At 30.9% G+C, this 12,323-nt stretch overlaps 1 protein-coding gene across 1 annotated transcript; it reads right to left on the bottom strand.

The window, feature by feature from the left end:
* Positions 1–4,470: 4,470 nt before the first annotated feature.
* LOC105363794 (altered inheritance of mitochondria protein 21) lies at positions 4,471–9,696 on the bottom strand. Its single transcript, XM_011501580.1, has 11 exons — positions 9,507–9,696; positions 9,005–9,133; positions 8,421–8,572; positions 8,228–8,335; positions 8,046–8,106; positions 7,704–7,987; positions 7,287–7,418; positions 6,895–7,122; positions 6,335–6,490; positions 5,119–5,681; positions 4,471–5,046 (listed from the first exon to the last, which is right to left on the bottom strand). The coding sequence occupies exons 1-11, from the start codon at positions 9,626–9,628 to the stop codon at positions 4,585–4,587; spliced, it is 2,397 nt and encodes a 798-aa protein (XP_011499882.1). The 5' UTR covers positions 9,629–9,696; the 3' UTR covers positions 4,471–4,584.
* Positions 9,697–12,323: the final 2,627 nt, after the last annotated feature.

Raw genomic sequence — 12,323 nt, forward strand, 5'->3', positions numbered from 1 at the left:
CCACACACCCACACACACACACATATATATATATATATATATGTAATTTTTAATTAATTTTTTGTTAATTTAATATACTTAGTATAAGATAAATAAAATTAATGGAATTAAAATATGTGCTACATATTCCATTTACAAAGAGAAAAATATTACTTTAGATTTCATAATTTTGTATATATAATTTATGTAATAAGAGATATTTTATGTGTAAAAGCTTGCACATAATATTTATTATCAGCCTTAACCCTCCTTTATAAAAATAAAAAGTTTTTTACATATATATATATAATAAAAAAGATCTCGCAAATCAACAAATCATGGTACAAATTGTACATACATGTACCATTATCAAAGGGTCAGTTTTCTGTCGAATAAAATTAATTTTTTCTTTCTTTGTCATTAACGTTATAAATTTTTATTAAAAGCTTATTATTTGTTCGAGTTATATATAAATTTATCACAATTATTATGCATATTCATTTAGTAATCATTAAAAGTACTCTTTGAAACACAATCGTTGAGTAATTTGTTTATTCTTAAAATAATATATTTATCGTAACTTTTTAATTTTAGTATTTGTAGAATAAGATATATATATATATATATATATATATATAAGCTGTATGAATAGTTTTTATGCATAAACAATTAATCTTTGTATTTCTATCTATGAAATTATCTAATATCCAGAAGGAAATTTTTGATAAATTTATCTTACACGAAATTGTATTTTATCGTTAAATGACAAATAACTGAATCTTCACAAAAAATTTATAATTAAGAAAATTTAACGCTATTCCTTTCAAGAATATAATTATTTAGGTAATCGCATTAATATCGATTAATCTTACGATCAACTTGTTATTTACACATTAAAAGCATTAAGCCTATATTATCAAAAATTGTTTGAATATATTATTTATATTCTTTATAGTCACAATTTTAAATATATATAGTTGCTAAAGTAATATTGCCCCCATAGAAATAACGATTATACAATCTATGTTGTGCAGCATACAAATAATCCATTACAATTGAAAAGTTATCAACTATTACATAGTGTGGTTTTACATTTAATTAAAATAAGTAATTTTTGTTTAATATTTTTATAATATTTGCAAACTACATTGGAAGTGAAAATGTATTGCTACGAGAAATTTTTTACTCGTTGAACAATACTTTTTTGAGCATTAATTTTAATAAATATGCAGAATTTGACAACATAAAAGTAGAATGTAAAAATATTGCGTTCTATCAATTTTAATATTTACTTTTGTCTATTTTTGGTTATTGCTTGGGCCGTAACGTATCGTAGATGTTCTAACTTATAATCTCTGATTATAATATATTTAACAGGCTTTATTAATTTTTTAATATCAATAAATATTTCACGAAAAGTTTAAATAGGCACAGCTACATTCCAAAATGGAGTAATGTATTTTAATTATTATTTTTCTATTTACTAAATTAGTTTTTATACATATCTATGGTAGATGAAAGACGATATTTATATAAAAATTGTTTTTAAAAAATGTTTTTAAAATAAAATTCTATAGATATTATTAATTATCAAATTATATTTTTAAGCTTAAAATACACTATCCTGATTAAATAATACATTAAAAATTAAATATAAAATAATACAAAAACAATTGAATTAAATAATACACGAGTTTATAAATAATTTATATAAGCATGCATAACACTTATTTAAAATAATTTTATCATTACTATATTTATATAATTTTGGAAATATATTAATTAACAAATTATATAAATTTATTTATAAATAATAGAAAAAATATAATTTTAGCATATATTAGCTTCGGTTAATGTATATGGATTAGATGTATATGGTGCTAAGATTATATACAATTATTGATAATTTTACATGATTGTGTCTAATAAATTACAATTTTGTAGGATCGTATACAGGAACGGGTTATTGTTCTTATCATATTTATCACGTACGCTAAAGTGTGATTATAGACAGCCAAATACGATCCTTTCTACGTAATGTCTACTATTATATTATTTAGAATGTTTCAGTTTAAACGCTTAAAAGAATATATAAATTTTTAAGTAAAATCTAGTCCGATGGTCAAGCGTAGAAGCGTCGAACAAGCAGATCTGATTTTATCTTTTTCTATAAAATCATAATTAAATAAAACTAAAAAAATAAAGAAATAATGTTCTCTCATTTGTTCAAATACATTCGTTTGTTACATTATATAAAGTTTCTATACCCACCTATAATTTTCTATAGATATGCTCGATTCGCTTTAATTGAAATTTTTTGTACATTATGTAAATCTTTACATTTTTTATTCAATACTATCTTTTAAAGCATACTGTATGTAATTAACTTGACATAATTATATTCATTAATAACTAATTAAAATTCGAAATAATTAAGAAACTAATTTCAAATAGATTTTACAGACAAAGTTTATTTTGATTACTGTGTTCTAAATGCATATTATGGGACGTCTCATCTACGATCTCATACTCAAGTTCCTAATAATTTAATGTTTTTGTAATTACTCATTAATCTTTACAAAGTCCATTGCTAATCCTCAGAATGTGAGCAACAATATCGTTAAGAATAAGCCTCTCGTGAAGAATGAGTGAACTGTTGTTCATCACAGGATCACGATATAAAGCAATTACTTTCATATGAAATATTACATTAAGTAAAAAAGAAAATATATAATTTATAGAAAATATATAATTTGAATACGGATTTATAAACAAATACTGGTCACAAGTGGAAAACATACTATAAACTGGTATTAATAAGTTCCTTATATTGATTATTTCTATAAAGATGCGTATGTATGCGTATATCGAAGAAGAATATTTTTAACAAAATTATTTAGTTTAAATTGATACGTGAAAATATAATGTTTACTGAAAGTAATGCAAATATTTTATTAAAGTTATTAAGTGGTAATTACCGATACAATAATATGAAAATATCTAGTTTACAGCTCTGTATTATTATAAAATATATAAAATGTAAACTTACACTTTACTATTCAATCCAATTGGAAAACTACATTTGAATTATATCGTGACTATATCAAATTTTTCATTGCATTTATCTGTAAACTGTGCGCATCAATAAATTATTAAATATTAATGTCAATTGCGTTGAACAATGCAATGGTGTTCCATAACATTATTATAATTTACCACCCGCCCTGGAGGAATTCTTGGGAAGAACCGTGTGTGTGTGGATACTTCGTTAAATATGGTTTATTATGGTTTATTATGGTTTATTTGCCATTAAATTATTGTTCCGTTGGATTTATGTGATGGAAGAGTGTACAGTATGTTAAATTACACGGTGATGCAGTTGTATTATTTATCTGATCATGTGCTGAACAGTTTATCATCACGAGAGGCTCCGCGATGACGGTAACGATGCTGTTGCTGATCTTGTAAGGATTAGCAATGGACTTTGCACACTCCGTGACAACGAGTTGAATATTTTTCTTGTAAGGGAGTAGATGGGTCACTACGTTGTTTACTACGTCTATTAATACGCACAGAATAACGACGCGTGTTCCTTCTATGGTGGCCTTACGTTGAGAGAGCTTGTGCCTACCACGGTGACGCCATGACCCATGGTGAGAGAGCGCATTCTCGAAGCGTGTTTGCTTTAAATATCCACGCGACAGCTTAGTTAGTGCTGATAACAATGGATGCGATCGTGGTGCTAGAAACATGTCTAACGACATTTTTTTCCCCGGACGTAACGATTTTTTTCCAGACGTCTAACGACGGTTAGACGTTATCTAACGGGATTTTCCAAGAAATTCTAACGCTTGAAAAATTCCCGAGACCTATAATATACACGAGAGATTCTCGGAATCTCGAACATCATGAAAAGAATGATCATGGACTTAAAGAAATATTAGACCATTTATGTAAATACTTTAAAGCTAACGAGTATCCTTCAGCGTTTTTTTACTTCGTCGCAACGAAGTCATTGTTATCATTAAAAATATAAAATTATTATCAAACAACTTATTTCCATAAGTTCGAATACTTTGCTTAATCGTAAGAATAATTTTTCGGAATATGCAAGATTCAAACGGACCAAGACATAAGCCAAAATAGCCTTTCCCTTTTGCACAATAAAGCATTCTATAAATTATTTATCAGATTATATTATTTTAAGATGTTTGAGTCAATAGACTTCAAATATTAATATCGAAGCTTTACTATTTTCAATATTTCTCAATATTTTCAATATTCCCAGAATTTTCTTACCAAGGAATAGCAACATCACGAGCTTCTCGAAATTCGCGATAAGCACATTTGTCGTCGCAAACGACGACTTACGTATACGATAAAAAAATATCATGGAACGGACGTTTAGAACACCGATTTATTAAAAAAATATAATCTTTACGGAATGATTTGGAACTAAATTATGCATAGGGTTTGACTGTAAAGCAGCATTCCGATTTTTGTTCTAAAGGCCTTTTTCAAGCATCCTGGACGTAATAAATTTAACGAAAGCAGCAATCGAGAACTGAAAGAGTCTCGCAAAGGGAGCTTCGAGCACGATTAAGGTTAGACCTGGACGTACTGCTCGTCGTCGGTATCGGCGTGGACGCCACCACTCGCCTCGGCCGCTCTCGACTCCCTGCCGCCTCTCTGTATCCTCTCGTAATTCGGATCGTCGTGGTTCTTGTAGCTGGCGACTCGTTCGTACGGTGGCTCGAGATGACATTGATCGTCGCCGTCGCCGTGGCCGTCGTCGCCATCGCTGCCGCCGCTAGGCTGTACGAGACTCATGTACTTGACGCTCTCGTAGTTGGGATCCCCGTTGCTTACGCTCTCGTAGTTCGGGTCGGTGTCGCTGTCGGTGCTGGGTCTGAAGGCGACCGAGGCGTAGTTGGGTTCCGCCGGCTCGTGGGGCATGCTCTCGTAATTTGGCTCGGAGTCCGTGTCGAGGTCGTCGTTGCTCGCGATCGGCCTCTTGCGCAGTCTTACCTTCTCGTAGCCTGGATCCTCGCTGCTCGCGTTGCTCACCTGAGGATGGTGCGCCCGCGTGAGTTTTGAGCTTACGGGTTTCGAGTCGAGGTGGTCGTATAGTATATTTACCTGTCGATGCTTGAAAGGCATCGAGTAAATGGGTATGAGGGGATCGATACCGTTCCTCGTCAAAGTCGACCCAACGGGACCGCCAACGTGCGGCTGCGGCAGGGGTCTCAAGGTTTCGTAATTGGCGTCACCATCGGGCGTGACTGGACGCTTGTGCGTCTCCATGATCGTCGTCGTCGATCTATTAACAACGGCTTCGTAGCCATGATCCAAGTCGAACTCGTCCAGGAATGACTCGCCGTTGATGTGCATTATCTGCTGCTGCTGCTGCTGCTGCTGCTGCTGCTGCTGCTGCTGCTGGTGTTCGGGCTCACGTTTCATGATCTCGACGGAGTCGTGGCTAGACCAGGAAGCACGGCTTACCTCGATCAAGCTGAGCTTTCGACGAGCAGCAGGTGGGCCACTCGTTGAGGCACTTCCCATACCCCCGAAAGATTCTGTGACGAAAGCCGTCATGCTAGACGTGGGGCTGCCGCTCGCTATCTCATCGTCGCCGCTCTCGCGCTTCTTCTTCATTACTTTGGCGTACATATCCTCCAGCGATTTTCCCGATGTGACACTACCTGCACGTTTCATTTTTCCTTTTATCAGTAGTTTCGTATTTATGGGAAACGGTGTCACATCATTGGACGCACTCGACTACGTTACTCCCACACGCTTGCGATTAAGCGTTTGTTTATTTTTATAATAATACATTCATAATTTTACCGATGAGTTATTTAAATTTAATGTTAAATAAGCATCGACGAAACAAGTAAACACTTACGAATTGTTATCGTCTTTATTATTTTTGTCTATTTGCAATTGAAAATTATAAATTATAATAATATGGGGATATGTTATTATTTAACTGTAATAACCTTCGTAAAAAAAAAAAAAAAAAAAAAAAAAAAAAAAAAAAAAAAAAAACTCTAATTAATAAAGGTTAATTCATTGATCGATCGATGGATTTTTCAATTGAATTTAGTTTTAAATTGTATTGTCGTGTGAGGCAAAGCTATGAATGAAATGAAAAATCAAATAATAGCTGTCAAGATCATTTTACCTAAGTGTTAAAAGTTGTGAATACGAAATTTTTATGCTAAATTTTTATAGTGGCGATAACGTTAGTCGAGTATAAGTGTACGATAATTTGCAAGCTTTGTTTGGTAAACGATAAGATTGTATTCGCAATTTAAGAAGATCGATGACGCAGAAGCTAAAGCATCTAGTTTACCTCTGGTGCGGTCATCGGTTTTGCTGCGCTTGTCAATCATTGCGTACATATCCATAAGATTGTCAGGGGGTGGTGGCAGTGGAGAATTAGCTTGTCGTTTTTCTGGCTTTGGCGAACCAGGATTCGCCACAGAACTGGTTGCGCTCGATGAAGAGGCTGTGTCAAAAATTTACACGAGAAAAATAAGTGAAAGAGAAGGAGGAGAAATGATGAGAGATAATAAGAGTCCACCGCAGATGTTGAAGAAAAATTAAGTATTGCTGGAAGCTATGGAGACTATACGCCTAATTGTGATTTGTACCACATTGTAATTGAAACGTCACGAAACCAAACTTTTATAAATTATAATAACGAAAGTGGTTAAAATTAATTATTCTAGATGCAAAATATTATTTAAAAAGTTAATAAACTCTCAAGCATTCGGTTTTAATTATTTATTTTTCATTAAACTGTAAAAATGTTATTTATGTACATCATTTAGCGAGCGGGAATATTTATAAGATAATACAAATCTCTTGAAGTGAGTGAAGTCATTCAGTGTTACTAAGGAAATTGGTTACCTTGTCTCGAATGTGCGTGCGCTACATGCCTAAGACTATCTACGCTTGGAGGCTGTGGTGCTAATGCATAAGGTTCCTCGACGCGCAAAGAATTTTGTAAATGTATAATTGGTTGTTCGTTTTGGGGTGGCCTGCTTACTTCCGCAGCCATTGGTTGTATTTGAGCATATGTTTCGCTTCCGCTGGTGTAGACTTTATCTTGTTCGTCAATTGCAGCGTACATTTCATCTAAATAAGTAGATGAATCATAAAGTCATAATGCTTAATTATTAAACTGATGCAACGTATGCTGCTATATTGACCACAAAAAATTCGAATTATAATATATAACGAATTATATTATATACTGAATAGCCGAATTTTACTTTAGCTTTAAATCCAATAAACCATACCAGAATCATCAGAAACGGTTGCATAGTGTGGATCAATGATAGGTCGAGTCGCTTGCCTCTGCTGTTGAGCATTTTTTGTCTGTGCAATAATATTGGCCAACGGCTCTCTTACACTTATACTTGTATAACCTTCTGTAAATAAAACATACGTACTTACTAGTGACATTTTAAAAATATCTAATATAAGTATAAAATACATTTTCATATTCAGCCCTTCTCTTTTAATTATCATTCTTACATTACAAATAATCAATCGATCATTTCATTTAGATGATAAAATGTAATATCTTAACCAAAATCAAGATAATTACTTTCCCTTCGCTATTATAAGTTGGGTATCATTATTGCACAATTGCTTAAAAATATATTTGTTCTTATTAACTATTTTTTATAAGAATATTCTGAAAATATATATACTTGAATCCTGCGAATCCCCACTAAAGTGTTGCTGTTGCAAGCTATTATTTTGAGGCTGAGGTGGCTGAGGGAGAGGCATTAGTATTGGTGGTGTCATGTATGGTAAATCTTGATTGGCTTGAATACCCCCAGTAATAGCAGTTGCAGCTTGTATATCTAGCACAGGTTGTTCCAAGAGGGAATTATGGGATGAGGACCTACGACTGCGTGGTGGAGCGACCGGTAAATTGACGCTCGCTGACGTTGACGGTTTCGCCAAATCAACAGCATGGCTGCTGCTATTTAAAAATAAGGATACGAAAAGTCAAATCCACATAGCGTTGAACGATTTAGAAAATTTACCTATAGTGCTGAGTGCTTTCGGTTTTTGTAACAGTTTGTACTTGAGCGTATGGATGTTCGTCTAGAACAAAACCGAGACAAAAAAAAAAAAACATAAATAAACAGAAATGAAAGAGAAATGAAATGTAATATAGTTTTTAATTTTTAAAATATGGTATTACGTAAATAAGAAATAGTTTTACCACTACTTGTTTGTGGAGTTTTGAGTCTGGCATATAAGCTTGTTGTTTCATCCTGCGAACTTTGTTGCGATATACTTTTTGGAATTCGTTTATCCTTTCTATCTTCTTCTATAATAAAAAATAATAGATGAAAATAATTTTTTTTCATGTTATCAATATTTTCAAGCGAGCAGCATTAATCTGTTATCCTTACTTTTATCTTGTACGGTAGCGTAAAGTTCAGATGGATCATCACCTATATTTTCCGTCACTTCATAAATTACATCTCGCAGTTCTACGTCATTTTCACATTCTGTAGTTTTATCTTTTGGAATATCTGGTAAGCTTCTGTTTGCTGTAGTACTTCTATTAAAAAAAAAAAAAAAAAAAAAAAAAAAAAAAAAAATATATAAATAAAAAATTAATAATTCCATTTTTACTAAAAAACAAAATGAATTTTTATTAACATAGCGAAGAATTTTATTATATAAATTTTTTAATTCTTTTAAACAATTATAAAATCAATCGAGAATACAATTAAATATTTTTGAGCATTTATATTATTTCATGGTCAAACAAGTTATTAACTTTTATTAAATTATCAAAATTGATATTAAATACATTGTAAATTCTGTAAAACAAAAGCTGAAACGATAATTATTAAGAAATCTCAATTTGTAAATTTTAAAAATTGAAAATTATACTGTCACAATATAAAATAACAATATAAATAGTTTCGGTTTATAAAAATTTTACTGCATATGGAGTGATATCGCGCGATAAACTTAAATAACGTACCTCTTTCCATTTCCATCAACCGTATCTTGTGAAATTATTTGAAGTGCTTCCGATGATGAAATTCTATTGAGACCTTCATTGTCAGGATGTGTGATTGTTACCATACCTGCTAGGCCTAAAAACTCGCTCCTAGAATAATATAACTTTATTATTCATAGCCCAAACGGTATATATGAGAGCAAATACAAAATTTGGTCGAACGTTCGATATATCATTGCATAAAGAGTAAAAATTTTATAAAATATAATTTATTTTTAAAGAAACGCGTTAAAACTATAGGTATTGTTTTATTTTGAATTTAGATTTTTTTTATTTTAAATTAAAATTTTTAAAAAACATTTATACTTTTGAGACAATATTGTTTAATAAGCTATTTGTAATAATTTTCTATGTCAATAATATCGATACGTCTAATTCATATCTAATGTTTGTTGTTATTAAGATTTTAAAATAGTTAAAATATGATATGATAAATATACTGAAAATAAGAATATCTGTTTACTTATTATCGTTACGTCGACAGCTACAAATACAAGCAACAATGAGGCCAACAAATGAAAATAGTGCTCCGACAGAAATAACCCAATAGCACCAAACATCTTCAATAAATAATGGATGTACCATGTTCTTGAATAAAAAATAATTTGCTTCTTTGAAGCGCAGTAGCTCTTGCCGCTATTACTCTCATGCAGATTAGGTCATTTTCACTTTATATTTACAAATACTCTAAATATTTGATGACCCGTTTTAGGAGCACTTCCCATCATTATTGTTGGATACGCTTCTAAATTAGACATTTATGCATTTGCACAAAAAATAAATTTTAATTAGTAGTTGCCCATATTTTTATAGAATAATTTTAAAATGATGATGAACACACTTAAAGGCACGAGACAACTTTTCAGAGATCTTGATCGTTGTGTTTTTCCTAAACGTTCCTGTCTCTGGATCAAATTAATTTTTTAACATTTTTTTTAATCTTTTTCCTTGTAATTCAAGCATGTCAACAGTGGCGTATAATCGCGTGGAACGTAACCTCAATTGATGAATCATACATCCAGCAATTTATGGGAGAGCAAAGTCGGACATAAATTTTGATTCACTCTACTGTCTCCGCTTCATCACTATTATAAATTCAAAATATATCTTCATCACGTTCTTCCCAAGATAATATAAAAATAATGGAATTTTTTTAATCGACTATTTCAATTATTTTAGAACTGACACCCATATGTAATAATATATATATATATGTGTGTGTGTGTGTGTGTGTGTGTGTGTGCGCGCGTGTGTGCGCGCGCGCGAAATATATGCATGTGGTGCAGTTGCACGAAAAAGCAGAATTTTTCTGTAGTGTAAACATACTGATTGGTGGAGTTTTACTTATATATATATATATATATATATATATATATATATATATACATGTGTGTTTTGTATAGAATATATATATTTTTAATGCATATAAGTAACTATAACTGTATTTATTCTCTGGCTCTTGTTCCGCATAAAAAAAAGTAATGAAAGACAAAAAAAGAAGAAGGAGAAAGAAATTCTTAAGAGTCATTCAATAATACTTCATTCAACGTATTTTTTTTACTTTTTTAAAAATAATTTTCTTTTTTAAATTCTAAAGAATCGTTCATTAAATATATTTGAATACTTATTGAGTTGAACGAAACGAAGTAGAATTGACAATACAGCGCATATGAGATTTTTTAATTACAAATGTCGTAAGTGTAAGTTAACAATCAGCAATATTCTACGATATTCTTGCATTCCTTCAATGATTTATAAGCAATTACATTTCACTCGCTAATAATTTTTACGGAATATCGACGAAAAATATCATTTATTATATTACATTATCTATTTGGTTTAGAAACAGCAATATCTTTATGCCAATCTCTATTTCAAAAAATTCGAAAATTACAAAGTGTAGCATTAACCCATGGGAAATTGAAATGGAAGACGATGCAGACGCCTTTAACGGATAATTTGGAATTATATGCAAGTTTTATTAGTGGGTAATCGTAAAAAAAGTTGGAATAAGAATACCGACAGTCTACCATCATCTCGGCCTACGTAAATTTAAAATATTTCAAAGATTACCAGTGTATTTAAATGGAAACGGTCAAATGGAATTACATTAGTCCAATGGGGCCCCAAATGATGCTGCACAATTAAATTTCTTTATATTGTTTAGTGGTCTTATATTATAGTAGTAGACTGAAATATACAATCAAAGATTTAAACAAATATAAACTTAATAAATATTCATCTCTGAAACACTCGTTAAATCCAACATTATTTAAAATCTAAAGCTTGCGTTTAACAGAAAAAACATGTAAAATACTTTTTATCCAATGGTGTCAGATGAAAGTGTAAAAGTATAATCATTTTACAAAGAAATATTATATATATTTTATAATTCACGATGTTTCGGAAATTCGATATAAGTTATGGATTCTGTGATTGGCGATTAAAAATATGAGGTCAAAATAAAAGCGATAATTTAAGAAGCTGAACGATAAATTTTATTCACTCTTTCAAAACAGCTTTCAAAAGATTTGTCAACGAATGAAAAAAGAAAAATATGCATATTGTGTGCGTGGCTGCATGCATTTATGCATAAATGCGCTTGAATTCATATTACACACACGCACGCGCGCGCGCGCGCACAAAAACCGTCGCGCTGACACACCCAAACGTAAAATAATTACGATAGATATTTCGATATTAAGATTGGCCTTTGATAATAATATGAAATTATATATTTATATTTGCTTTATTTTATTCATATACTTTTTATAATATATAACATAATTTTTCTCTTACGGTGTAAAAATAGTATTTAAGGAGTCAAAAATCTTTTGTTTTATGAAGAATTTTGTACGTACGTGTGTAAGCCGAATGAGGAAAATTAGCAGTGCAATTTACGGATGATGAGTGATTCTTCAATAAAGTAAATTTAAAATTCTTTTAACAATGACGATAAAATTATTTTACATCAAATTTAAAAATTATGTATATATATATATATATATATATATAAATATGAGATCAGAAACTAAGTAAAATTATTTTCAATATTATAAAATGTATTATTATTATTAAAAAAAATGAAATATCTAAGGTTTAATATCGTTACATGAGATGTTTTAAATTTAATTTCACTTTACAATACAATACAAATATTTCATAATTAAATGCACACACGCACACGCGCATACACACGCACATACATACACAGCCACGCACACGCACAGACACAGAGAGAGAGAGAGAGAGAGAGAGAGAGAGAGAAAATATTTAAGAA

This window comes from Ceratosolen solmsi, unplaced genomic scaffold (genome assembly GCF_000503995.2).
Source record: "Ceratosolen solmsi marchali unplaced genomic scaffold, CerSol_1.0 scaffold28, whole genome shotgun sequence".
NCBI classification, from domain to species: domain Eukaryota; kingdom Metazoa; phylum Arthropoda; class Insecta; order Hymenoptera; family Agaonidae; genus Ceratosolen; species Ceratosolen solmsi.